This window comes from Apis laboriosa, unplaced genomic scaffold (assembly GCF_014066325.1).
Source record: "Apis laboriosa isolate Shangri-la unplaced genomic scaffold, ASM1406632v1 scaffold12_cov154, whole genome shotgun sequence".
In the NCBI taxonomy this organism is placed as follows: Eukaryota; Metazoa; Arthropoda; class Insecta; order Hymenoptera; family Apidae; genus Apis; species Apis laboriosa.
The window spans coordinates 5,294,890-5,322,875 of NW_025221207.1; the positions used below are offsets into that span (position 1 = coordinate 5,294,890).

The following is a 27,986-nucleotide window of genomic DNA, read 5'->3' on the forward strand; positions in this document are numbered from 1 at the left end:
ATCGAACTTTCTCTAGAATAGACCTCTTAAACCTCGAAATTTGATTTTATCGATATCGATGGCGTGACGGAATGTACATAATAAACGTGAGCCAATCTTAACGCGATGCATGGATAAAATAATGAGAAAAAATGGAAGGATCGAATCGTTCTTGGTTCGTAATTCGAGAGATCTATTGGCCTTCGTTTCATATAGCGATTTGTAACGAGGTTAAACACGATTTTTACAAAAAACTGTATACTTATGAAATGAATTAATACATATTTATAATATAATAATATAATTTTTCGTATTTATATTTACATATTTATATTTCTATTTAATCAAAAAATATATACTAATTATAATATATATTTTAATCAAATTATTTATATATTTATGCTTGTAAATATTGTATTTAAATATTTCAAATTTATCAATTTAATTGAGTTATTTAAACATTTTAATATCCTATTTTAATTTTTTAACAGGAATATAATCTTATTGAGAAGCATAAATAAATAAATAATTAAATGTAAATTTAAATATTCAATCCTCATAATTTGGAATATTTAATTAATAAATAAATGTTCAATGGCAATAATAAGTCTTACTCAATGAATCAAGCAAAGAATTGTCTTTTATATAAGTGCAACGTTTAAGATGCAACTATTTATCGTAAAATACGAGTTGATTAATCAATTAAAAGGTTAAACGAACATTGCGTTGTCGAGACAAAGTTCTTCTGAGTCATTATATCAACATCAATAATGTTAATATTTCATATCAACGTTGCAAAACACGAAATATTATAACAATTAAAAAAAGAACATAAAATAATACAACAATTAAAAATCTTAAAATCTTTTGAAAATTCCTCTTTGTCTGAAATAAGAATAAAATTTAAATTTTAAATAATAAAATAAATAAAAAATTAGGAAACATATTCTTTGAAATTTCGAATAGAAATTAAAAAAATTTAGATTAAATTTGGACAATCATTCCAGTCGAATAAGGAGAATATATTTTTTGAATTATTATTCAAATTTTTCGTTGTAATCTCCATAGTTGAGAAGATACATTCAACCAATAACATAAATCCTCAAAACAATTATTAAAATTAAGAATACCATTAAAATACGTTTCCGTGGGATTAAAAAAAGTTCTTAATTGCAAGCTTCGTTAATTAGAATCTACAGCATTGGTCGAATGCTTGAGTTTTATTCTAGAGAATTTTATTGTTAGAATACGAATATTTCCACGCTCACAGATCGATTTTATTATGATTTCGTTACTGGTCAGATTTTTTGCATTTCTATTTTTTCATGGCGCGACGAAAGTCCGGACTTAAAATCATGAGTTTAATTAAGAATTAAACAATTTTGAATAATGATAAAAGATTCCTGCATATCGAGAGAAATATATAATTCTTTTTTCGGAGAAAAAAACAATAAAATTGCTACACTTCTAATAAAACAGAAAGCTCGTCTTTACTTAAGTTTTATTAAATGAAAATATTCTCGATATTCTACGATTGAGATGAACAATTTTCAGAATCTATGTTTTTTTTCATGGCAATATCATATCGTGAAACTAAATGGAAACAACGGAATATACTTTTATATTTTTATACTTAATCGAAATATACGGTTATATTTTTGAATACATTCAATTTCTATGAAAAATTATTTTTTCTCAAGTCACATTTAAAATCTATTAATCCGACAATAATATAGTATTAATAATCTCCAAAGATAACTTTACTATCATCTAATTCCTAAAAACATTTTAAGAAATTTTTACGATAAATTTTCATCATTAAAAATGTCTATTTATTTAAATTCTCTCAGTTTTTTTTCACAGTAAAATTAAAATTTACTTAGAACATATGTTTTCATGCGCAAAATTATATTTCACAAACTGTATTAAAATTACCGTATATTTCTATAAAACATACTATACTATAACGTATTTTAGTTGAATTAAAAATTAATATGTATTCGATATTCTATTCAATTATATATTTTTCATATAAATTATGGTTAACATGAATATTTATCTCATATCATGTACTCCATGCAAATGTAAAAATAAATGTATATTACTTACCACCGTTTTTCCCATCTTCCTTTGCTTCATCTCCAACCGGCTGGACACTCTCCTTGCTCGTGTTGCAGCCCATTTTCACTTATCTGTTCCTATATTTCTATCCTCCAATCACAAACGCCGTTACTTGCAACACTTATCGTATAATACGCAATTATGATCGGCTAAATACTCTTTTCGTTAACATTGAGTCGTCAAATAAGGGCCCAGATTATAAGAAGACTACTTGTGTGCACTAAAAGAATTATTAATACCTCGACAAGGACGAATTGGAAAGATCACAGTACAATATTTTTGGCGTTTTCAAAATTTTCGTTTTTCTTCTCGTGTGCTAGAGGTTAACGACACGTCGTAGTACCGGTATATTCGGGACGATTCGTTGAAACGAAAATACAATGATTCTTTGTGATTGGTCAAACTGGACGTATCATGAATTTGATCGCAATTCCTTCTGTTCGTGAATTTAACAACCGGTTAAGAAAAATATATATGTATATATATATATACTATATATTAAAACACTGTACAAAAGCTACTGCCGGTGAACACTAAACGCTATTCTACGATTATATCACGAACACAATATATCCCGTCGGCGTCACGAGGCGTACTGACTACTGACACTGCCGACGACCCTGCCCTTGCGTCGCGAGTCGTGACTACGCGAGTCGATATAAACATTCTTTCGCGGTTTTGTATATATACACATATATAATTGTATGCGTACGAAACCTATAACAATATATACATCTATTACGGATTTTACATAAATTTAATTTTAAATAAATAATAATTAATTAAAATTTGATTTTAAATTCTTACAAAATTTTTTTTAAATTCCCACAAAAAATGTATCGCTTTCATTGTATGCATCATCGGTCAACTTCGCGCCACTCCCAATTCTTGTGTAATATCCAAGAAGAAAATAAGAATTTTTGCAAAGTTCAATCGATTTCATAAATGAATACTTCACTTGGTTACTTTGTTGCATTGAATCGACAAGACCGGTGGCAGACAGGCGCCAATAATTCTCGTGATTTTCCTGTTTTGTGGAACGAATATCGATTTTGTAGTTTTGATAATCCTTCACGATTTACCGCCGTTGGTGATTCATATTTCACGGACATGGCTTGCACATTTGTTGTTTCATAATTGCGTGACTCGTGCTGAAAACTGACAAATAGCTTTCGGTATTTTTAATATTCCTTTGTATATACTATTTTTTAAATACAAAAAATATTAGGAATAAGAAACAATTAATAAAATTTTTAAAATATTTTTGAATATGTAATAAACATTATATTTTGTTTTTAAATGTACAAGATATATGTTTAATTCTAATATTGTGAACTATATGAACTAAAATATATAAAACAATAAAAAAGAATGAGATGAATTTAATTATTTTATTTTTTAACTCTACTAAAGAATTGATAATAAAAATAAAATTTGATAATAAAAATAGATAAAATAATGAATTTTCCTTAAATATTAAAATATCAAAAAATATCGATAACTATGCTAATAAATGATTTAATTTAATTTTAATCTTTTCAAAATTTTTTGAAACTCAGAGGATATTTAAAGTAATAATTTAAAAAACATACAATTTTATTCAAAAAGAAAAAAAATATGTGCAATAATAGGTTAAAATCATATATTCTATATTTTTATTTCTTTATTTATATTTGTATATTTTTAATTTGTTTTATATTCTTCGATTTTTAATTTTATAATATGATAATTAAAAAATAAAATGGAAACATGTACATTTCACATGTCAGAAGTACTCCATTTATAAGCTTCTTCTTGGCGAGCTACTTTTGCATTTTGCGCTTCAAACCATCGTTTTTCATATCCATTACTTCTATCAACTCCATCCCACCTATGACCGGGTTTAATACCAAAACGATTTGGCATGAATGATCCTTCATATTTTGGTGGATCTAAAATTATATAATTATATATCAGTTTAATCATAATATTTGTTAGAATTAAGCTTAAGAAATTCACAATATTTTACCTGGTCTTCTCTTTCCTTCTTTTATTTGTTTCTGTTTAATATATTCTAACATAGGATCTCCTTCTCTTTCTTGTTCTCTAAGTATTTTATCCAAATCAGCATCATCTGCATATCTTGCTAAAGGTTTACTCATTTCGTAAAGATCGTCTTTCAATTTTTCTTCGTGATCTTCAACTTGTTTTAAACTGATATAAAATAAACGTTTCTTACAAATTTTGAAAAAATAGAAAAAAATTTTATTTTGTGAATTCTATATAACTTACCCTTTCCCCCATTTAGCATATTTTTCATCTAATTCCTCTTGCTGTTTTTGTCTTTCACGTTCTTCTTGTGCTTCTGCTTCTAAGTTTCGTTTTTTACCTGTTTTAGTGTCGCGTATAACTACTGCTTGACCAACTCCTGTAACTTCTTTACTAAGCTGAAAAAAATATAATTTTGTAAATTCTTATAGTATATAGAATTAGAAGTTATAGTATATAGAATAGTATATAGAATTATAATAATTAAGAATTAATCAATATAAAATTTGTTTAAGTACTTTGCTAAAATGTTCAGCTTCCCGTTTTTTATATGCTTCTGTTTCTTCTCGCAATGCTTTAGCATCTTGTAGTCCTGCTCTTTTTCCATCTAATGTTTTCTTCATTTGTTTATTAGTATCTCCTTCTTCAATATTTTTATATTTTGATTTGTTTTCTTTGAATATTCTAAAATACAAATATTCATCATTCTTATATCTTTTCAAAATTTTCATTTATTGGAAAAAATATGTTTGATCATTAATTATTAATGAAGATCGTAAAAAAAAAAGAAAATACAAATGAAATTAAAAATAATATTTAGAAAAAATAATAAGAGAATTTGAATTAAGAAATATTAGATAATTAAGATTAATATTAAAATAACATTTTTTGTATAATATTTTAAATCATAATCATACCTATTTGATTTAGATTTATAAAAATTTCTATCACTTCTAAATTTATTCGGACTTATACTGTCTCTATTTTTTTTTTGAGATGGACTCATATCTGAATCATAATATCTCTTATCTGATTTAAAATTTTTATAAGAATGTTTATACATTCTATTTCTTTCTGTTTTTTCATCTCTGTATCTATACCATTTTGATTCATAATTTCTATTCTTATTTTTATCATTCATGTAAATGATTTCATTGCTTTCACATTTTCTTTTAAATGCATTAAATTCAGAATTATCTTTTGTTCTATGCTTATGCTTTTTATTTTTTCTTGGTGGACTTAGATCTGAATCAGAATCTTTTCTATTCTTCCTAGGAAGACTCATATCTGAATCTGAATCAGAATCATTCTTATTTTTTCTAGGACTCACATCTGAATTATAATCTCTTCTACTTTTTCTAAAAGAACTCATTTCTGAATCATTTTTATGTATTATATTTTTCTCAAGTTTATATTTTTTATTCTTTTTCGGTGAATTTATATCTGAATTATAATTTTTAATTTTTCTAGGTGGACTAAGATCAGAATCATCTGATATTTTTTCTTTTCTTTTTGTCTTTTTTTTAATTTTATGAGATGGAACATCTGTTTCTTGATTACTATCATCATCACTATTACTTTGTGGAGATTTACATTTAGAATTAATATAACTTCTAGATTTTATTCTAGGTGGACTTAGATCACTATCTTCATCCTTTTGTACTTTCTTATTTCTCTCATCTTTAGATATTCTTGGAGGAGATAAATCATCATTTGAATATTTCTGTTGTATCTTTGACGGACTTAAATCATCATCAGAAATTTTCTTAACTTGTTTAGATTGTTTATTTTCTTTTGCCACACTAGTGATTGTTAAATCACCACTTTCATCATTAGCTATAATTTTCCATCTTCTTTTATCACTAAAATCAACTGGTCCATGTTCATCCACTACACCGGCTATTTGAGGTGCATCTTCTGCATTGATGAAAATATCAAATTCATTTTCTTCAATTGGTCTTATATTCTTCAAGTCTATGTCATCATCAATGATTTTTACTCTGCAAAACACATCTCAAAATTTGTGCAAAGAAATAAATATAATTTTTAAAAATACTTTATATTGATTTGAAAACCAAAATTGAAATTCCTTTTTGCATTAAATATATCTTCCATATTAATATAATAATATATTAAGGAAATGGTAATGAATAAAATACATTTTCTTTTTACTATTTATCATATAAAAAATTTTTTAAATATTATATAAATATTCAAAATGTTTCAATTTAAATATCCAGGAAAATGTGTAAAACAACTACTATAACCTAAAACACAAGGATTTACTGTTGAAACTGTCAACATAAATTATAATATTTACAATTTAAAACTTACGTTTTTGCTCCCAATTTCATCTTTTTCTTTTTCTTTTTTTTCTTATCATCGCAATCTCCTGAAGACAAATACTTTTTCAAATATTCTTTTTGGTCAATAATTTTCTTCTCCATTACTATAGCATATATATTAGCACGATTGCTGTTAGATATTATAATTTCACTATAATCTTTAATATTAATTACGTGAGAATATTAAGAACAATGTAAAAATATTAAAAAAATGTAACAAATATTGAGAATAGATCAATTACAACTATGAAACTAATGGTGAACTAACAAAATGACGACTGAGCGATTGCGCAGTAACCAATGCACTACATAAATTTGCCAAAAAAAAACAGTAAAATATTTTAAAATTGATGTCTTTTTTTAAATTTTTATTTTTATAATACAATATATTTTATATTTATTATTAATTTAACATTAATTAATGATGAAATATAATTTCTACAATAAATGTAAACTTGAGCTATAAGTAATTTTTTTTTAGATAGGATACAATAGAATAAGAATTGTGACTTAGCGCCATCTCTTGAGTATTTTTAAAAGAATCTTTTCAAAATACTCCAGAGATGGCACTGATATTCAATTCTGATTCTATCTTATTTTATTTTTAAAAAAGTGTCTCTAACACTCAAGAGATGGCGATAGTAATCAATTCCTATCCTATTTCTATCTTTTTTTCTTTATTTACTGTTCTTTCTTTTTATGTTTCATTTGAGGCACTCAGAGATGGCGCTGATTTCATAAGTTATAACTTATCTCTATCCTTCTTTCATTATTTACTCTCCTTGTCTATTAGTCGCATGACCACAGACGTCAATTGAGCATATTTTTATTTTTTTCTTTTTTAAAATTATAATCTATATTAATTTTCAATTTAAAAAATATATATTATATTCTCAATTTTAGAATATATTTTTAAAATAACGACTTTGCAAACATAATATTTCTTCGTATATATAATATATATAATTTCAATATTTGACACTGATTGATAATAGTAGTAGAATTTAAACAAACGAAAATTTAGTTCTGCAACAAAAAAAATAAGTAAGAATTATTCTATTAAAAAACAACGCTATCAAAAATTCATTTGTTAAATTTATTTTTTTACTATCTTGTAAAATAAATCGTTAACTGTCCAAACATTTGAATATGCAAGAAAACTTAATATCATATAATTTGATATTCTAAAAATTATTCATACGAATATCAATTATCATGAATATTGTATTCATCTTAATGCATACTCATTATACTCGTAAAAAGTAATATTTATATATTTATACATATTATTAATTGATTAAGTTCCTGATGTATTCGTGCTGATATATTGTACTGACTTTATCGACCGAGCACATTTGGTCACGGGTTATGAAGAATGATCTAGGATACATTAAAAGACGTTAAAAGAATCTTATCGAATTTATTCATCGATTCTCGAATAATCTTTATTTAGCAAAGTGATATAATAATGCAGCAAATCGGGACGACTTAATCCAGAAGTGTACAAGAAACTGGAAACAATACAGAAATTACTAGTGAAAAAAACATGTAATTACGTCGATTGGAGGTGGAAACAACAGAGGTAGGGGAGCGAAAGTGAACACAGGTCCAAGAATGGGCAAGAAGAGACAGACTCCTTGAGTTTTTAACTAAAAGTTTGACGAATTATAACGTAGGACCATCATTATTAATGTTTTCATTCAATTTGACAAATTCATCAGTCTATATTGATTAACTCAACTATTCAAAAATTAACATAAAGAGGAACATATGTGAAAAATGAAAGTGCAAAAATGTGATTGTTCAATCAAGAAAAGCTTGGCTGAAAGAGTGAGATTCCCGTGACGTTCCAAAGAGAGAAACGTAGCGTGTGCAAGGTTATGAGTGTGCTATTGATGTGATCCAGTGTGTGCCAGTGATTCTCACTGACGACATGCTTGTGGTCTCTATTGCAAAAAATTTTGTATTTGCGACGGCTTGGTGCATAATCAGTTACTGTAGAGCAGTTCTAACGTGAACGTGATCTGTCATCCCTATCGCTGATTCTTGAATATCTTGTTGTATGAAATCATGACGCGAAAGCTGAGCAAGTTTTTAATACTTTTTGACAACACAAATCTTTTATATTTTCCCGGTCACTTTTTGTCCGGCCGAGTACTCATTGAATTGGATGATGAGGCTTAGTAAGTATAGAGAATATGCGAAAAATTGCACGAAATCTGACATATAATTCATATATATATTTCTATGAAATTATTCTAAATTGAATTGATAAAATGAAATTATTTGTGAGATATTCACTATAGATAAAGCAAATATTTTATTATATATTTATATATTTAATGATATATATATTATTTATATATTTAATGATATATATAGTAATTATAGTGATTATGAAATTATAATGAATAAATAATTGTACTTTTAAAATATTAAAAATCATATGAAAATATGCAATTTAAATAATTATATTTTACCAGATTTATATTAATCGCGATTTTTTTCTTTATTGTAAATTTTCATAATATAAATAAAATAATGTTTTAATAATATGATTAAATAAATTATACAAAATTATTTATATAGATTAATGAACATGTGAATTATATGTTGTTTAATTTATTTTTGTTTTCTGTTCATAATTTTTATCTAGCATAATAATTAATAGTAATTAATAATAATATTCCTCAAAATATTAATTTATCACAATAATTTCTAAATTATAAAAATAACTTTCTAGAAATGTAATTAATTATTTATACTATATGTAAGATCAAAACAAATTTTTCTTACTTTTAATCTATATCCTTTTTATTAAGGATACTATATATATATGTATAAACTACATATCTTTAATTTTACTTTTAAAATTAAATTCATTTCTTTAATTTAATAACATTATAATAATTTATTTGATATATAACAGCGTTTCAGGATTGCATTTTCATGTGATTGGTGAAGGAGTGGTACGTCTACGTAGTCAACGCGCTGAAAGAGTTTACGACAAGGAAAATTATATAGATTTTCGTATGAGATTGCTAGGCGAGCCAGGTAATGAAAAGAAATAGCATTACGGTATATCTAATGTAACTATTAAGATGAAACGGGCACAATATAGTTCATGATGAACCTTGGATAGTAAGTCTGCGATAAAGAACATCTTAATAGATAAATTAATTTAATATTAGTTTATATAAATACTCTATTTTATTTGATAATAAAAAAAATCTAAAAAAAGTCTAAATTGTAAAATAAATAAATAAATAAAATAAATAAAATTTTTAACAATCATTATTGAATTAGAAATATATCTTCAAATATCTTTTAATTTATTATTTAATCAAAAACTTTTCAGTAATTTTTTTTAATTGTAAAAAATAAATTAATTTTAGTTACAATTATATAGATTTTAATTTATCAATGTGATATAATTTGATTTAGCAGAACAAATAAATTATTAAGATAGAAATATTAATAGCTTAAGATAACTTTCTCAATTGTAACAAGTGAAAAAAATAATGTATCCGTGAAAGTCGTCGAATTTCATATCTCAATACTATTGTACAAATTTTTCTTTCATGCAAACGGCGCACCTACAAGCCATGCGACGCATAATAATATCAAAACTGTTCTTTTTCGTTCTCTGTTGCGTACGACACCGGAATTCAGGAGAGGGACCGTCTCTACTATCACCGGGGATCCACAGCTTTCCATTCAAATTAGGCCTGCCCCTGGGCCTACCATCTACTTTCTTGGGTAAACATGGCTGGGTACAATATTATTGCAAGGCTGCACTTCGAGAGCCTGGCGGATTGACACATAAGAATCAGCAAGTCTTCATCGTGATGAATCCCATCGATCTGAATTTAGAACCACCAATCCTGGCAGTAAGTTTCTCTCTCTCTGTCTCTATGTTTCAATCTTTGCATTATGAATGATTTCGTATCTCATATTTATATATATTCTTATTAAAAAACAATAGTTGAATAAAGAGTAACTAGAATATATTTACTCAATGTTTAATCAATTATTGTTTTCACAATTATTGGCGACTATATTTGTGTTTTAAAAATATTTAAAATATATTTACCTTAAAAAGGAATTCCTGTTTTTAATATATATCTACTCGGTGTTGTTACTATTTTTTAATCAATAAAATAAAATTGAAATGAGATCTTTTAAGAAATTTTTAAAAAGATATTATTAGTGTCAGGTGATTTAGAATTATTTATATTATTTCTGAAATTATAAAAATGAAAATTTGTCGCATTGAAGAATATATATATATATATGTATATTGATATATCTGCAAATTATTAAAAGAAACTAAACTCTAAAATTATAATTTTTATCACTTTAAATTCTTACGATAAACTCATATAATAACTGTCATTTTATTTTAAAGAAATGCAATTTTATCTTTTTTAAATACTAATTTCTAAATTTAAAAATACATATTAAAATAACATATTAATAAAATAAAAAGGATCACAATATTTATGAGACAGGTACTTATATTCAAATTTATAGTCAGCATATTTGCGCATAAGTGAACCCGTGATTCATACATTCCATTATTTTATGGTTTGGTTTGAACATCATTATTCGGCTTACGCTTTCTACGTGCAATTAGAACCCTGACACGTGCATCTTAAGTCGCGAACATTGCCGGTCGGTTGATTTTATTGCAATTGAACGTAGTATTGCACATGTAATGATTTAATTTGCAATTTCGTTTCACGCAATACGCTAATCTATTTTCTAATCATTATTTAAAACGCATGCTTTGATGAGTGAAACGAATAGTTATATATATATAAATATATAGTTTTCATGTAGAAAAACAATTTTAAAGAATAATATCTACACAAAATCATTTTAAAAACAGATATAACTTTCCTTGTCGACAAAGATTTTGTAAAAAGAATAACTCTTCATAAAACAAGTTTGCACAAATATCAACTATCATTCGAAGATTTAACAAACAGTAAAATGATATAAAACTATCTTTTTTATCGTTCATGTCATCAAAGAAATTATACATACATTAATACAATAACATAGAAATTAGTCACAGTCAGTTTGAAATAATATTCCAAGATTTTAATGACTTAACATATTTTATGAACATTTAAAATTCACCACGAGAGTCGTCGGTTCTTGTTAAAATGAAATAAGAAGATTTTTTCACGCACGCTTTCCTTCTTATGCATATTATTAAAAAAATTCTTGGGGAATTTTAACATAACCGAGTTCTGAATAATGGTCACCGACCTACGTAGAAAGCGATCGTGATTATTCTGTACTTTTTCCATTTCCGGTATCAATTTTATTTGCATCTGTTTTTGTTTCATGAAAAAATTTTATAATATTTATATTATTTAATTTCATAATGTTTCTCTTATTTTTTATCATATTTACATTTTATTACAAAAATATTTTTCATTTCATTTTTATGAAAAAAATTATAACAAAAGAAAATTGAGAGGAAGAAAAATCTTGTAAGATAAATTAGTTACATTTTATTTTAATTCCAATTTTATAATAAAATAGAAAAAGATAATGCAATAGTAATTATAATAGAAATGCGTATAGATTAAACATATGTTGATTAATTAAGAATTATGTTTATCAAAAATGATATTTTTTTATTTTCTTATTATTAAATTATTCCACATTTTTTATTTTATTTCATCAAAATTCTTATCATTTATTTTTTATTTATTTTATTTCATCCTTTATTGATTCTTTCATAAATAATATTACAACATACATTACAATATAATTTATATTTGTTTAATCACATCCATGATAATTTAAAGAAGCAGTTTTCATTTAAATTTAAAAAATTTCTTTGCGTGTTTTGTGGGAAGTAATTCTTATTAACACAGCCAAATAAATATGTTCACAATATAGCAAATAACACGTAACATAAGATAATTATTACGTAGGCACATGACATTCAGCTCTGAATGCGACCGCATTGTTGATTCAATTGTATAGTCACATTCATTGCACACACCTTGCATTGCATAATCGACAAGTCTTAAAGTGATAGTTGATAGTATCGATCTCCTTTCCCATGGAGAAATAACTGAAATTTAAGAATCTATAGATTGCTAAAGAAAGAGATATTAATTCCTCGAGGAATGTCAGAAACAAAATTTTTAAATTATAATATACAAAAATATATCATAACATGTAAAAAATTAGATAAAAATATGCAATTCTTCAAAATGTTCTTTTTTTTAATAGCAACCTGCAAGGCAAGAAATCGAACAACGAGTTGGAGTCTCTTGTGTTTCCGGTGGCCCTGTATTTTGCAGAGTGAGCCTCGATAGAGGCGGATATGTGCCTGGTGAAACTATTGGCATCTCAGCGACTGTCAGCAATCGAAGCAAAGTATGTATCACATTTCAATTCGACTAACCAAAAGAATTTCTATCGTGCAAGTAAAATCAGCACAATATAATACTATCAAATATCTCCGAAAATTTAATTTAACAATTATAAAATATATCAAAAATATATTATCCTTGTATTGCAAATTTTTTGAACGCATGATCTCATTATGACCTCATTACCTGCATCAAATTTTGTATTATCATTACAATCAATGAAATTTATATGGATAATACAATAATGATACTATTATAAACAATACAACAATTATCCAAATGATGCAACATTTATTTATATTTAAGTTTACACACAGGAATTGAAATGATTCAACAGGTAACGATGAAATCAACTAAGGCATCCTTGACCGAAACAATTCAGTACCTGTGTCGCGGTAAAGTGCTTGCAAGCGAGACACGAGAATTAGCAAGTGTTTCCAGGGGGAAAATCCGTCCTGGAGAAGGCGAGGAATGGTTGAATGAACAAATGTACGTTCCTCCTTTACCACCTACCAATCTACGAGGATGTCATCTCATCAATGTTCTTTACCACGTTTATGTGAGTAAAAGTACCGTTATTACAATAATTATAATTACACGTAGCATGACTAATGCGTCGCACTCTTTTTGCGTCAACATTCTTTCCATAAAGAAAAAGATTCATTTACGGAAATGACTTTCTTTTTCGCGGTTCTTCTTCTTTTTCTCTTTTTTTTATTTTTCTTATTATGAAAGTGTTATTCGTTACGTTAAATGTGATACATCAAAAATATAATAAATCTCACTTTCGAAATTTTTCTGTGAATTTTTATTTCCAATGAAATTTTATTAAAATTATTTATATGTACATACATATAAATATTTTATAATGCGCTGAAATAATATTCTATTTTGTACTACAGTTTATAATAAGTCCGAAGAGCTTGGATAAAGAAATTAAACTACAAATACCAATCGTCTTAGCCACTTATCCCTTGAGACAGGAAGGTGCCCCAGCCGGAACTGCACCATCGAAAAGGGGAGCACATTATCCATCAACATTGCCAATATTTCGGCCATGGCTGGACGATAAAGCTTTTGAGATACAGGAGTGAAGGTTTAATTAATTTTCACTGATATGCGGATATAATACATTTTGACAAAAATCATACAAGAAATATTGCGATAATGCGATCGAAAATTTTAAAAAAATGATTTAAATCTTCGGAACAATTAATACGCTTATAACAATACTTATTAAACTTAATTAAGTAAATAGATGTATTTATATTTGTATAACTAAAGAAATTAACAAAAAATTAAAAATATTTATATATGACATATAGACAATATAGACAATATAATAACATTCCATTTTAAAATATTTTTTTGCAATTAAAATTTAAATTTAAAAGATATATGAAATGAATAAAAATTTCTTATAATTAAAAAAATTTTAGATTTAAAAAAGTTAATAATTTATTATAATTTTTGTTAATATCTTGTAAATGTTTATGATAATAAACTAAGAAATATTATTTACAATATTTTAATATTTTTTAAATATTTAATAATATTTCATATATTTAAAAAAATATATAATAAATATTGTAAATAACGTTTTTAATGAAAAAAAAATGTATCAAAAGAAAGCTTGAATATATTAGTAAATAACTTTATTAATGCATATATTTAATTTTTGAAATTAATATTGTTAACAAATTATTTTTATTACTTAACAATTGTATAAAATCATTTTTTTATTTTATAAATTAAATATGATAATGATTGATGTGATTGCCATATTTATACAAAGTAAATATGACTTATCAAAAAAAACATTATATATAAAAAATAGCTGTAATTATAACGAAAGAAAAAAATAATGTATTAATAGTAAATTATTATTACTTTCAAGTTTCAATCTCTCCCTTTAATTTTTCCAAAACTTTTTCCACTGATATTCCAGATACTACTACAATCTTTTGTCTACTTTTAGACCCCTATAAAAAATAAGTATTTAAATTAAAAACAAATTAAAAAGAAAATTTAAGTAATAAATATTGAACTAACTCTATCTAACGTTACATCGGACTTTCTCATTCCCAATACAGACGCTATATATTTCACGAGTTCCGTATTTGCTTCACCTTCAACTGGAGGTGCGGATATTGCGACGCCTACTGCATTTTCAGAAATATCTATAAAGAAATTGCATTTTGTATATATATATCTGGTTTTGTTTTTAACATTGATTCTATTTTAAAAATTGTAATACATCATCACCTGTTATATTATTATGTTTCGCACCAGGTTTTGCTTGTATTTTTATCGCAACATTTCCATTTTTATCTATACTTATAGGTCCTTTAACTTCCTATCAAAATTTATCTATTCACTATAATTATATATTAGAAAATATAATATAGTATATAATTTTAATCATATACTTATTTAAAATATATTTTCGATATTAATCGCATATTATTTTATATTATTAAAATGTTTAATAGTATTTATATATTTCTCATTCAAATTAAACAAAAATACATATATACATCATTAAATTCGAAAAAAATGCCAATTTTTTTAACAAATATCTAGTGAATTGCAAATATAATGTTGCCATTCTTAAATTCGCAAACGACATCTAGTAGTATTAAATATAAGTAAAAGGTGTATGATAGAAAATGTCATGTTATTTTCTTAATAGGTGATCAAATCTCGATCACTCATTAAATTTTGATTCTCGCAACCGGAAACGGTAAGATATGATTTTTACTATTCACTAACCTCATTAATTGTAGTTTTTTGATTTTTTCCAGTTTTCTTTGATCCCTGTTTCGACATTTCACGAATATTTGTAAAATATTGCAAAAATTTTCCGTATAGATATGTATTTCTAGAGTAATATATCATTTATAATTTATAAATCACTTAAACCATATTTTAATTTTAATTAATTGTAACTAAAAATGATTTCGATAATTCTTTAACCTCAATAGCTTTGGCTAACTAGTACGTCTGCGCACGTGTATCAATACTGCCAACTAAATCATAGTGAAATACTATTTTACCGCGAATTTTTAAAATATTTGATTTTGTAAATTTTTTTATTCAGACTTAATATTGCGAATAATATTATAATTTATACTGTTATTATAACTAAATAGATGATAATTAGAAACATTATCATGATTGAATTATATTTATAATAAAATTTATAGGTCAATATGCCCAAAAAATTCGTTGGTGAAAATAGCAAAGCCGTCGCTGCTCGGGCAAGAAAAGCAGCGGCAAAAGAGGCCGAGAATACAAAGAAAGCTCTTGAAGCAGAAGAAAAAGCTTGGCAAGATGACGATAAACAGTTATTGAAAAAAAAACAAAAACAAGTATATGAATATTTATTTGTTTTTATTAACTATACATCTTTATTATTTCTAAGTATTTTGAGAAATTTATTTTCATAATTTATAATTCATTTTACAGGAAGAACTTGAAAAGAAACGTCAACAACAATTAGAAAAAAAAGCAGAAGTGAAAGCTCTACTTGAAAAGGAAATGGCAAATATAAAAGTGGGTGGTAAACAACCTGCAGCTAAAGTAACTAGAGCAGAAATAGTTGCTGCAACAGAAAAACGGAATCAAGCAGCAATGAAAAAAAGAGAAGAAGAAAAACCAATTGAAGAGAATTTGAATAGGTTAACAATTGAAGGTGAAACTGCTCATGGTATAGATGAAGCTTTATCTGTTTTAAGGTAAGATTGATTATTAATTTATATAATATATTAATTTATTTTTGAATAATAGTTTATATTATTATTATTATATTTATATTTTTGAATAATAGTATTTATATTATACTATTAAAAGTATTTTATTATTATTTTTCTCTTTTATAGTTCAAAAGAAACAGAAATTGATCGTCATCCAGAAAAACGTGTAAAGGCTGCATATGCTAGTTTTGAAGAAAGAATGATGCCTATTATTAAAGAACAAAATCCTACTCTGAGGTTAAGTCAATTAAAACAAATATTAAAAAAGGAATGGATGAAGTCTCCAGAAAATCCACTCAATCAAAAATTACTTCTAAATCGTTGATATTAAATGGTGTTTGACGGAATATAAACACACATACGACTGATTAGGTTCGAAGGAACACGCGAAATGAGACTCATAAATATAATCATGAACGAATCAAATATCTGTACACAATTTTATTGTAAACGAATAAGTTATACTCCCGGTAGAATACATAAAATAAGACTATATAAATCATCTTTGGTATAACTTATACGCTACTACATAGCCTCTACATTGTATATTACAATTTCATTTACAAACAAATCTTTAAATCCGAAAATTCAAAGAAAACAGGTTAACAATCGTGTACATGTTTTGGCACAGTTACTCTGCAAACTTATACAATTTTACAGATACGAGTATCTTATCGGTATTTTTTTCATTTACAATATTAAACAAATGTTTATAAAAAAATAATTATAAAACTTGGTTACTTCATTTCAATTGTATAAAATAGAATTCTATACAAACAAATTTTCACCAATGTGAAATATAGATTATGTACAATAGACCTTAATCTTTTTTTATTTCGATGCGTTAAATTCGTTGCAGCAGATTAAGCATAAGGCACCATAACTTTTTTCTTCTTCATATGTAATGAGTGAAATACCCGTACTAAGAACTTGATTTAAATTTAATCTTATATATATAATATCTGGTCCACGAACTTTTTTGTAAACATACTTATTTAATTATTTTATCGCTACCATTTTTTATTTTTCCACAAATCTATGAAACAATGTATCATATGATTGACTTGCTCTGGGCAATCAGTCATAGGTGTATGGCCAGCAGTTGGAATCGCTTCGAGGAAAACTTTCACCATAGTCTAAAATACAAAACGTAACAATTACAATTAATACTAAAAAAAACGAAATAAAAATTATTTTTAGATTATCGTTGTTATATTACACATCTTGAGAGAGTCGAAACTTTAAATATTTGCAATCTAAGATAAGATAAATATTTTAAAATTAATAAAAGTATTGAAAAAAATTTTAAATATGAAATTTTAATAATTATATGTAGCTCAAATTGTTTCAAATGTTACGAAAGAATTTAAAAAAATCAATTTATGTAAATTAATTGTAAATATTTTTCTTTTATTCTTATTTCTTTTTTATATTAATTATGAATTTTATTATTTTTTTTCTATTCTTTTTTAAATACTTAAAACAATTTGAACTATTTGGTTCCTTCAAATTCTCGATTGAAAATCGAGTTTCGGCTCCATATTTCAAGATATTCAAATATTCAAGATTATGTTGACAACATTACAACATACCCTTTCCATTTGGCATTCCTGCACGAGCGACACTTTGTTATCCCTTAAGCCATGTATGAGAAGTGTCGGCGTGCATATCCTTCTATGGAACACGTAGTCTCCTTCCGGCCAAACCATGCCGTCCAAAACGTATTTCATGTGCGAAGGCCATTGTTCAGATGGTTCGGGGCCACAATAAGGATGCTGACGACCCCTTGCAGAATATAATATATCTCTGTGAAGGCCACACATTAAAAAAGGCGTCAAGACAGCTCTGAGGCAACAGTGGCCAGCACTTTCAGTACTAGGCGCTGCTAAAGGAGTTGGGCCACCTCCTGATATCAGAACTAGCTGATGAATACTACTGTCGTATTTACAGGCCAAAGCAGCCGCAAAACTGCATCTGTAATGAATAAAAAATTATGCAATAACTATTTCATTTTTTGCATATGTTATACTCTTTCTATATTGATATAATATGTATTTTATTTTTACCAAAATTATATTTTGTTTGATCTTAATCATCATCAAGTCTAACTTTATTAATTGAGTTTAATTTATATTTTATACATAAAATATTGTGTATAAGATAAATTGATTTATTAAGATTAGATTTGAAAACAAAATGTAATAAATAATATTGTTCATCTTTTACAGAGAAATAATTTTAAAATTTAATTAATCAAATATTGTAAAAACTCTTTTTATGAATTCCGAAAGTAAATATATTTTCTTATTCAATTAAAATATAATTATCAATATAAATAATTAATTAAAAAATTATATTTAATTAATTAACAAATAACTTATTATTTACATATTATTTAAATCGAATTATATATAATATTATGCAAATATTATCTTATTTCAAAAACAAATATTATTTAATCTCAGTTTATCTCAAATTGTATTCCTTAATTTCTCGTCTTATTAAATCTTATAATATTAAATCACACTTGTGATAGATTATAGTTCAATAAATAATTGTATTCCTAAAAAGATCTCATTTTGACTCTATGTTTAGAGCCATTATGAAAATTGAATTTTTAAATAGATAAAATAAGCTTAAAAATAAGATTAAAAAAATAAAAAAATATTGAAGAAATTAAAAATTATAATATGCAACTTTATAAAATCTATAAATAAATAAACAAAAAAACTAATATAATAGGTTATATAATAGTTCATTATTGCTAAAAATTAGCACGAAAATTCTACATGCAATTCTTTATCGACAGTTTTTCGAAAAACTCATTAATAAATTCTAGAAATCTCTTTTTTTATTCTAACACATAAATGTCCTTTCCTTGTATAATTTACTCACAAACGCATTTATTGTGATCTTAACTGATTGTCGCAATCTGTGTAGGATACAAATGTTAATTTTTACAACAAAACGGCTATTGAACTGTATATACGTGGACTCAGCCTACACGTTGTGTTGCAATGTCGTGCGGACGATTATCCAGATAATAGAACATACTTCGTTATTACGGCATCATCTTGTGTAGGACTTGATGGCGAGCTGAATAACCGTATTCATTAACGATTTACATATTATAAAAAAATTAAAAGGCTTTCGTAAAACATGAATAAAATCATTAGGAAATTACGTCGTTTTTTCTTGAGTACATTGAATCCTCAACTGTTTTTTTTCCCAAGGTTCTGAAAATTTAAGTATATATATGTAAATTAAGATCCAAACTTGATGTAAATATTAAAAAATAGAAGAATCTAAGAATATAAGAAAAAAATACTATAAAAACAGTTGTTGCAAAATATTCAATTATAGATGATACAAGTTATCGATAAAAGATTCTGATTAAAATAGTGTTTTTCACTATCAGCAGAATATCATTAAAAAACAATGCAAAGGAATAAAATCGTTTACATATTTTTTTAATACAAATTATTAGATGCGTTTTACGTGAATCTCTGACAGATACCGTCTCGCAGATTTACGATAATGTCCAGATAAGATACAAGCGATATGCCTGCCATATGTTGCAACTTGCAAATCTTTTTCTGCTTTTTTCACTCTTTTTTTCCTTCCCCTATCGCCGAACTGAGAACAAAATATCGTTAATAAAATACTAATATACTTAATATCAACCGAAGATTAAGCTTGGATGATTATTTTCTAATTTCAAAAGCAAATTGTTATGGATTAAGTGATATGAAATGCACGTCGCAAAATTTGTAATTCAAATGATTTTGTATCTGCTTTAACACGCGTTGATCTATATTTAAAAGTAAAACTATGAGTTGTTAAATATCAATATCTAATTTGTACTACTTTCTTTAATTAAAATATCTCTTTTAGCATTTATTGCATTTTTCAAAATGTATTTAATAAAAAAAATAATAAATTGAAATATATTTAAATTCTATCAATACTTTAAAAAATTAAAAAATCTTATATTTCTAGAATTAAATTTAAGAAAATGATGAAAAAGTTCACTTTTCATGTATATCTTGAAATGCTACGGAGAATATTTTAAATAAAGAGATCTTAAATCTCAATAAAAAGATCTCCATTCCTTTGTCCCATGATATTTCTTTCAACCTATTTATTCCAGTAACTAAAAACACGAACATTTGACGCTCGACAGAATTCACTCTTCGCCTCGCATCTTTTCCATCAACTTATACACATCACATAGAGGATAAATTGCAATGCTCTCAAGAGGAAGAATGATCGATCACAAAAAGCGTTTAAGTATGAAGATACGACGTACAAAGTAAAACGTTCAGATGTTCACAGGGGACGTAAAAATAAATCGATCACCCTTGCGAATTTGAAGAACTCGTGGAACGCGGATTAAATACGCGTTCAGGTTTGCCCATTAGCCATTTTGCGCGGGTAAATGCGTGCAACCGATCGGATTGGACGCGCAAACGATTCAAACGTCAAGGAATTTTATAATCATCGAAGAGATATCTGATAAGGAAATGTGGTGTCTTGTATATATCCCGTAATTACGATACATCGGATATTTTTAAATGGTCCAAGATAAGTTATGCGATTATGGGCCACGTTTTCTACTAATTATGATCAAATAATTTTATAATGGTAATGAACGAGGACATAATTGAGGTTATTTGCATTCCTCCGGAGTTCAATTATTATTATTAGAAGTGGAATCAAGTGTACGATTGACCCTTGTTCGATTTCAATTGTCAATCGATCTTTTTTTCTTTTTCTTCGTCGAGAAATTTCGATATATATTCATATTATTCTTTTTTTAATTACAATTGATAAAGTAAGAAGAGATAAATAAAAATTCTCAGAATTCAAAATATGAAATTCCTGAAGTTTCAAAAGTGCATAAAATGTATACAAAATATGCAAATATCTACGTGAAATATTCGATAAAATATTTAGCAAATGAATAATTTCTGTTCAAATTCAATACTTTTAAATGTCTTTTTTTTATTTTTTTTTTAGATTTTTTATTTATTTTAATTTTTTTTTATTTGATAATTATAAAATGATCGCTTAAAGATATCACTAAGACGATACTGATGACTTCGACCATGAAATGATTTCGTTCGTAATAAGTGAATGCACGCGACAATTGTCTGCTATTCAGGGACATTATGTACCTATTTATACTAACTAATAGCAATATCATGTGATTCATAGCTTGAATATATTAGAATTTAATTCATTAATTCTCTAAATGAAATAGATTAGAAATAACTCTATTTCTTCTTTTTTTTTAATTTATTCCAAGTCAAGAGAAAAATTATCGAATAAGAAATAATGAAAAGGGAATTACATGCTCATTTCATATCGTGTAAATACTTCTTTTAACTAAAAAATAAGCAAAATATATCAAATCACTATAACATTATTTTCTCTCAAAAAATCAAAAATAAAAATGAAATAATTACCCATAATTGTGTGCAACCAGGACACATTTCTGGCCAGGTTTGAAAGCATAATGACACAATATAGTATCCAAATCCTTGAGCAGCTTGTTAAAATGATAATCCCTGGATCGATCAGGTGCCGAGCTCATTCCATGTCCCAGCATATCAGGCGCGATACATGGATAGCCCAAAGAGGAGAAATATTGAAGCTGATGCTCGAAGATATCCGCCGATGATCCAAATCCGTGCAAAAATACGATCATCGGCTTCCGGTTCTTCCGAAACGTGATCAGATCCCGGGGATTTTGCTCGTAACAGGTCGAAGTGGCGCTTTCCTCGATGTTCGGCCACGTCTTCCTGTAATCCTCGAGCTCGATGGACACGGCTTCCTTCTTCATCTCGAATGTGCCCATTTTCTCGTTCCAGCTGCACTTTTCCAAAGAGCATCGGTCAGGCTCGTCGATCGGATTCGCGGTGAACTTTTCTCGCAGCATCGCGATCGCGTTACCCTTTTTGGCCCTGAAGGACGACTCGTTGCTGCTGTCCTTGAATTCCAGCCGCAGTTTCTCGAAACTGGGCTCGTTAACAGTTTCCCCCAGCTCCTTCAGATCTACCGCGGGCACGCCACTCTCGAGATTATCCGTCGAGATATCGATCCCACCGGTGGTTTGAACGCTCGAATCCTGAGGCTCGCTCCTTTCCGCATCATTCTTCCCGGTGACCTCCGATCTCCCGGTGCCTTGATCGTTGCTCAGCTGCTCTCCACTTCTTGGAATAACCATCTCGTTCGTTCTCTTTGTCGGCTGGCCCTGAGCATAGTTTCCCTGACCATCTGTACTCAAGTCTTCCCAACTGTTCCTCAAAGCTGTTCTACCGAGCTTCTCGTCGATGATCTTCAACAAGGATTGCTCCAGGCTCGGCTCCTGATCCGGTTGGAACTCGATCGTTTCTACGCTGTTTATACCAGAATCGATACAATCCAGTTGCTCCAGAGTAACTTCCGTGCCGATCGGTCGTCTCAAATAGAAGTCCAATGAATCAGGATCGTTGCTCGATCCGATGAATCCACGGTTCATGTATCCCTCGTTACCGCCGTTCAACACCTCGCTCTTTCGCGCCGATCCCTCCTCCTCGTTCTTCTTGATCCTCTCCGGATGAAATGAGAAACTGATATCGTTGAACGATTCCTCGTTGCCACAGGATTCCTGATTCATCGATCTCATCCTTCCATTCGTATCCTCTTTATCCTTGTTCAATCGCCGCAACGTCAAACAATCGTTCTTTTTCTTAGAGCTTCTTACATCCTTGATAAGCGTGTCGCCCGCGCCTGCGACATACTTCACCGTATCATCCAATATCTCCTCGAGCAACACGTTGATATACTTCTCCAGATCCTTCACGATTTTATTTTTGATCGTTTGTTCTTCTGTCTGTTCATCCTTTGTATCGTTAATCTCGTTGATCACGTTCGTCACAAGAACACTCTTTTCCTCTACTTTGATTGGCTCGTTCTCGGGACCAGTGACCTGCAGTTTCTGCAAATTCACCGACACTCTTTGCTCGAGCTCCTCTATCGCGCGCTCGTTTTTCTCTGCCTCGCAAAGGCTAGTTCTAATCCTATTTAATTCGTCGGAAATGATTTGTTCCTCGGCTGTACTCACTCGTTTCGATTGTCGAAACGAGCATCTACAGTTTCCGGACGAATGAGGCCTTCTGGACCAACGGGTGAAGAAATTGTCGATGATGGATTCCGGCCTCTCGTTGGTGTTCTCGTAATACCATCCACTTTTCAAGGTTGGTTTAAGAATCCTCAAAGTTCGCCGTGGTCCGACGTTAAAGAAATCACAATCGGGAAGTTCCACCTTACCAGGACCTACTCGATTCCTGTTCTTCCAATATTCGAAGAATTTCGTGTACCAAGGAGATCCTGGTATCGTTTCTTCTCCATCCGTAGCCATGTTTCGTATGTGAATTTGTTGTCTTTGAGATCATAAAGATTGATCGAGTATTTTCTAATATAAAATGTATTACAATAAAATTCTTCGTTGTACGATTTTTAAAAAATCTTTAATAATTAATTAATAGTCGTTGATTTTTAAAAAATTTATTATACAGATCTTCTTGATTGTTTGATTTTTGCAGTTTGCATCTTTCCAACACGTACAACTTGACTCATAGTATTGTTTCTTTATAAATAAAGATGATTTTCATCATTGAATATCGCAATAATGAAAAAGTAATGTGTTTACACATTACTTTAAAATGCGGTCTCAATTTAAAATATGTAATTTTTGTATGTAACTATTCCTATGAATTATTATACAAAAGTTATATAAAAAAACATAGAAAAACAAAGTCTTCTTTGTAGTTTTTCTCATTTATAAATTACAAAAATATGATCTAGTCAATGTCTACGTTTATTCTATAATACAATGAACAGTTGTTCTTTTTTCCTTAAAATGAGATTTTTATTTGTCTAATGACTCAGTCTTTTTACTCGGTACATCGATACTTATCTTCAAAATATTAAATCAAAAAAAATTACATGGAATGATGGAAGAATCTTTTATATAAACTTCAACTTTCCTCCATTCAATTCTCATTGGCGTATTCTTTGTAGAAAATGAATTTTTATCCATCGAGAGCGAAGAATATTCTAACAGATTCCAAATTTCGTTTTTCTTTACTTGCTTTTCCGTTCTAATCGTTCTTTTTCGTTATAAATATATATGTCTCGTGACTTGTTCTCGTCGCCTTTAATGAATTCGCTCAATTTTTTCTTGCCAACTCGATCGTTCCATCAGGTTGCTCGCTCGCAGCCTTACAACACTTTTCCTGCAATTCTTGCAACCGTTGCTCACGATTTCCCCGAGAAAAACGAAAGTAACATTTCTCGCTGCTCCTCGTGTTAAGTAGTTTATGGCTCGCTGATTTGCCGATGGATCGTTCCACTATCGAAATAGCTAATTGCTATATCTGATATTTCAACCTGTGAATAATAAGATTAATTAGATGACCGAATATGGATCATATATTTATAAATAATATAAATATTTATAAATAATAATACGTATTATTGATATACTTCAATTAATAATTAATAATTAAAATATTAATCAATAAGTTAATGTATTTTAAAAAAGATATTTAAATTTTAAGAGGATTAACTTCTTTTAAAGGAACTTTTCTTTATATTAAGTTATTTAAAGATTATTTGTTTGATATTTACACGATATCCAAACAGATGTCTAATACGTCTTATTAAATTCGGATATTGTGGATAAATATTAAAATAAATTTATAAAACCGTTCTTCTTGTCTGTTTCTAATCTATGAAATTATTATATATAAAAAACGATCAAATAGTTAAAATATTATTCATCTATTAATTTTTCGATAATTGTTACAGTAATTGATTAATAATTTTCAATAATTTTTGTAATATATTGTTCTAATACTGTTTCCTATACTTTTATTCATATAAATAATTTTTCTCTCAAACATAATAATTGCAATGCTCATCGTTTTAATTTGCGAACGATGAGACAGCCAAATATTATATTATATTTTAATGCTGTTTATATTTTAATGTGTATAACAGATGCACGATTCACAAACGTATGAAGCAACGATGAAATAATAGAATCAATAATATATTTCTGTAAACGTGAATTCTTTTTGTCTTTTTATAAATTCTTTATGAAGTATATCTAATAATATAATATATTGGAGTTTAATCAAAAGAACTTCTAGATAAAAATTTTATAAGATTTTTGAAATTTTATATATTTATAAATCATTTTTATATATTTATATTATTTAAAATATGGTAATTTAAATAAAATTGAAATTAAAAAAAAATTGAGATTTGACGTTTAAAAATTATCACAGATTTCTATCACTAAGACAACGAAAATTATAACATTTGACATTAGAAATAAATTTTTAATTAATAAATAATAATAAAATTTAAAAAACATATCCATCATAAATTAATAGAAAGTAAATATTTAATTTTATACAGGAGTAAAAATAAAAATGATGTGAATTTACGTCAGCGACTGAGAATATGTTAATTAATCAATATATATGTATGTATATGTACATAACATATTTCTATTAAAATTAATATTATATTATTCATTTAATTATAATTATAAATATATTTAAAAAATTGTAATTCTTTCTAAATCTTATTATTATTATGCTAATGATTTAATATTTAATTTTATCCGAAATAAATTCATAATAAATTAAAATTTTTTTTTGAAATTGATATTAAGAAGCTGACAAATGAATATTGAAAACTATTGTTTTATAAAATATTGAAAATTGAAATCGTAATATTCAATGATGATTTTTTTAATAAAAATTACGTCCTAATTAAGAATATGCAAAACAAATATCTCAATAATTTGTGAAAATATAAATATAAAAGATGTTCGGATATTAAAGTGAGTAATCATATTTTCAGTTTAATAAAATTTTGTAGAAGAACTATTTTTCATAGAAAAATTATATCCAAAATTATATATATATTTATTAGAATATTTTTACATATTATATATTTCAGGATAATTTTTATTATTGTATTGATAAAAATCATATAATACAATTTATTTTAAATAAATAGTAAAAGAAACATAAAAATATAGTATGAAATAAAATGCAGAAAAATTTATATAGAATAAAGAAACAAATACTGAAAATTAAAAAATCGAATCATGAAAAAAATGTTTGGAAAATAAAAAAAGACGAATTAACTTTCGAATAAAACTTTCGAAAAATAATCGCAATCATTAATATCCATAATAAATACATTTGTTATTATTATTCATTTATTATTTTTTTTTTAAAGATATATTTATAAGTAAATAGATAATACTTGTTCATAATTTTTCAACTATCATAATTCATATTTCCCGTACAACATAAAGAGGAATTTCTAAAAAAAGATTTAAGAATCACTTTTCTAGATATCTTGATCTTTGATTTTCTAGATATCAGGTTTTTATGTATGTTATATAGTGTTGCGATGTAATGTCTTAATTTAAATATTAATTTAAATATTAAATAAAATATTAAATTAAATGTCTTTTATCAAAATTCGTAGAAATTAGTTGATAGAAAGTACAATGCATATACTTCTTAATTATTTCCATACCAGGAGTGAGAGTATACTTCAATATTTCATATCTGCTATCTTTGATATAATTATGTCTATATTATGCAGATAATATGAATAAATCAATTTTCTGCATATTAAAGTTATTCGAATTATGGCCATTAAATTGTTCAGTATCTAGAAAAATTTTTTGAAAGTAATCAAGCGCATATATGTGTTTAAAGAAAAAATATTGATTTAAATATAAGAAATATAATCGAAGTATTTATGAATAATTTGCATTTTTTACAATTATATCATTATAAATTATAAGTAAAATTCAGTTTCCTGCTTTATTAAAAATTTTTTATTTTTTTATTTTTTGATAATATTTAGTGAGTAATTAAAAATGTTAATTTTTATTTTAGGAAACTTTTAAAATTTAATTGTAATCTAATCCAAATCTAATCTAACTTAATCGCAATTTATTTCAGAACTTTAATTTAAACTCAAATTCAATATTAGTTACGTACAGACATTGTGATTTATTGTTTAGTAAATGCGTTTCAAAGAATTTTTACATAATTCCTGAAATAAAAAATAATTTTTACGTCAAAAATGACATTCGACTCGTAAAGTATTATAAATAATGCGCATTAATCGAAAATTTTTAATTTTCCAAAATAAATTTAAAAGATCAATGTTAATTTAAATATTAGAAAATAATTACAAATATTGCATTTTTAACAATTTTTTTATTTTGTTATAATTGTATCATAAATTGTAATGAATAATATTCCGTTTTC

The 27,986-nt window shown here is 26.6% G+C and overlaps 6 protein-coding genes across 9 annotated transcripts in view; 2 read left to right on the forward strand and 4 right to left on the reverse strand.

The window, feature by feature from the left end:
* LOC122720536 (neuromodulin) overlaps positions 1 to 2,654 on the reverse strand; it is a 95,896-nt gene extending 93,242 nt beyond the window's left edge. The window contains exon 1 of one of the 2 annotated variants that reach the window (XM_043947307.1): positions 2,089 to 2,650. In XM_043947307.1, the coding sequence (XP_043803242.1) occupies positions 2,089 to 2,161 (73 nt within the window). In that variant the 5' untranslated portion in view covers positions 2,162 to 2,650. Of the gene's footprint in view, positions 1 to 2,088 lie in introns of both variants that reach the window. The other variant, XM_043947310.1, reaches the window with a different exon arrangement.
* Positions 2,655 to 2,692: 38 nt separating this feature from the next.
* On the reverse strand, positions 2,693 to 6,854 carry LOC122720535 (BUD13 homolog). Of its 3 annotated transcripts, XR_006347773.1 has the most exons (8): positions 6,463 to 6,854; positions 5,046 to 6,128; positions 4,647 to 4,812; positions 4,372 to 4,526; positions 4,109 to 4,293; positions 3,856 to 4,031; positions 2,908 to 3,258; positions 2,693 to 2,817 (listed from the first exon to the last, which is right to left on the reverse strand). XR_006347773.1 is itself a non-coding variant. In XM_043947306.1 (7 exons), the coding sequence occupies exons 1-6, from the start codon at positions 6,573 to 6,575 to the stop codon at positions 3,859 to 3,861; spliced, it is 1,875 nt and encodes a 624-aa protein (XP_043803241.1). In that variant the 5' UTR covers positions 6,576 to 6,854; the 3' UTR covers positions 2,813 to 3,258; positions 3,856 to 3,858. The 3 variants fall into 3 exon arrangements, 2 of the variants coding, with proteins under 2 accessions (XP_043803241.1, XP_043803240.1); XM_043947306.1 differs by having other exon boundaries at positions 2,813 to 3,258; XM_043947305.1 differs by lacking the exons at positions 2,693 to 2,817; positions 2,908 to 3,258 and having other exon boundaries at positions 3,755 to 4,031.
* A 1,028-nt stretch (positions 6,855 to 7,882) lies between these two features.
* LOC122720461 (arrestin domain-containing protein 4) lies at positions 7,883 to 14,202 on the forward strand. Its single transcript, XM_043947205.1, has 6 exons — positions 7,883 to 8,656; positions 9,403 to 9,527; positions 10,146 to 10,363; positions 12,732 to 12,878; positions 13,212 to 13,433; positions 13,777 to 14,202. Exons 1-6 carry the CDS (start codon positions 8,544 to 8,546, stop codon positions 13,966 to 13,968), a joined length of 1,017 nt encoding a protein of 338 aa, XP_043803140.1. The 5' UTR covers positions 7,883 to 8,543; the 3' UTR covers positions 13,969 to 14,202.
* On the reverse strand, positions 13,815 to 15,872 carry LOC122720463 (UPF0235 protein C15orf40 homolog). Its single transcript, XM_043947207.1, has 5 exons — positions 15,647 to 15,872; positions 15,140 to 15,230; positions 14,927 to 15,054; positions 14,765 to 14,856; positions 13,815 to 13,948 (listed from the first exon to the last, which is right to left on the reverse strand). Exons 1-4 carry the CDS (start codon positions 15,770 to 15,772, stop codon positions 14,767 to 14,769), a joined length of 435 nt encoding a protein of 144 aa, XP_043803142.1. The 5' UTR covers positions 15,773 to 15,872; the 3' UTR covers positions 13,815 to 13,948; positions 14,765 to 14,766.
* Positions 15,499 to 17,128, forward strand: LOC122720462 (coiled-coil domain-containing protein 124). Its single transcript, XM_043947206.1, has 4 exons — positions 15,499 to 15,617; positions 16,081 to 16,245; positions 16,343 to 16,611; positions 16,756 to 17,128. The coding sequence occupies exons 2-4, from the start codon at positions 16,087 to 16,089 to the stop codon at positions 16,952 to 16,954; spliced, it is 627 nt and encodes a 208-aa protein (XP_043803141.1). The 5' UTR covers positions 15,499 to 15,617; positions 16,081 to 16,086; the 3' UTR covers positions 16,955 to 17,128.
* Positions 17,129 to 17,264: 136 nt separating this feature from the next.
* Positions 17,265 to 24,333, reverse strand: LOC122720460. The gene is made up of 3 exons (XM_043947204.1): positions 22,098 to 24,333; positions 18,222 to 18,603; positions 17,265 to 17,765 (listed from the first exon to the last, which is right to left on the reverse strand). The coding sequence occupies exons 1-3, from the start codon at positions 24,032 to 24,034 to the stop codon at positions 17,640 to 17,642; spliced, it is 2,445 nt and encodes an 814-aa protein (XP_043803139.1). The 5' UTR covers positions 24,035 to 24,333; the 3' UTR covers positions 17,265 to 17,639.
* Positions 24,334 to 27,986: the final 3,653 nt, after the last annotated feature.

Excerpts from the sequence above, each read along its gene's own strand:
- LOC122720535 (XM_043947306.1), bottom strand. The coding sequence starts at position 6,575 with ATGGAGAAGAAAATTATTGACCAAAAAGAATATTTGAAAAAGTATTTG. Across the intron at positions 6,129-6,462 it reads ATGAAATTGGGAGCAAAAAC|AGTAAAAATCATTGATGATG; the intron begins GTAAGTTTTAAA and ends TGTGTTTTGCAG. Across the intron at positions 4,032-4,108 it reads AGAAGGAAAGAGAAGACCAG|ATCCACCAAAATATGAAGGA; the intron begins GTAAAATATTGT and ends ATATAATTTTAG.
- LOC122720461 (XM_043947205.1), top strand. The coding sequence starts at position 8,544 with ATGACGCGAAAGCTGAGCAAGTTTTTAATACTTTTTGACAACACAAAT. Across the intron at positions 10,364-12,731 it reads TAGAACCACCAATCCTGGCA|CAACCTGCAAGGCAAGAAAT; the intron begins GTAAGTTTCTCT and ends TTTTTTTAATAG. Across the intron at positions 12,879-13,211 it reads CTGTCAGCAATCGAAGCAAA|GTAACGATGAAATCAACTAA; the intron begins GTATGTATCACA and ends ATGATTCAACAG.
- LOC122720463 (XM_043947207.1), bottom strand. The coding sequence starts at position 15,772 with ATGATATATTACTCTAGAAATACATATCTATACGGAAAATTTTTGCAA. Across the intron at positions 15,231-15,646 it reads AAAAAACTACAATTAATGAG|GAAGTTAAAGGACCTATAAG; the intron begins GTTAGTGAATAG and ends AAATTTTGATAG. Across the intron at positions 14,857-14,926 it reads CCGATGTAACGTTAGATAGA|GGGTCTAAAAGTAGACAAAA; the intron begins GTTAGTTCAATA and ends TATTTTTTATAG.
- LOC122720462 (XM_043947206.1), top strand. The coding sequence starts at position 16,087 with ATGCCCAAAAAATTCGTTGGTGAAAATAGCAAAGCCGTCGCTGCTCGG. Across the intron at positions 16,246-16,342 it reads TGAAAAAAAAACAAAAACAA|GAAGAACTTGAAAAGAAACG; the intron begins GTATATGAATAT and ends TTCATTTTACAG. Across the intron at positions 16,612-16,755 it reads GAAGCTTTATCTGTTTTAAG|TTCAAAAGAAACAGAAATTG; the intron begins GTAAGATTGATT and ends TCTCTTTTATAG.
- LOC122720460 (XM_043947204.1), bottom strand. The coding sequence starts at position 24,034 with ATGGCTACGGATGGAGAAGAAACGATACCAGGATCTCCTTGGTACACG. Across the intron at positions 18,604-22,097 it reads CTGGTTGCACACAATTATGG|ATGCAGTTTTGCGGCTGCTT; the intron begins GTAATTATTTCA and ends TATTCATTACAG. Across the intron at positions 17,766-18,221 it reads AGGAATGCCAAATGGAAAGG|ACTATGGTGAAAGTTTTCCT; the intron begins GTATGTTGTAAT and ends TTTGTATTTTAG.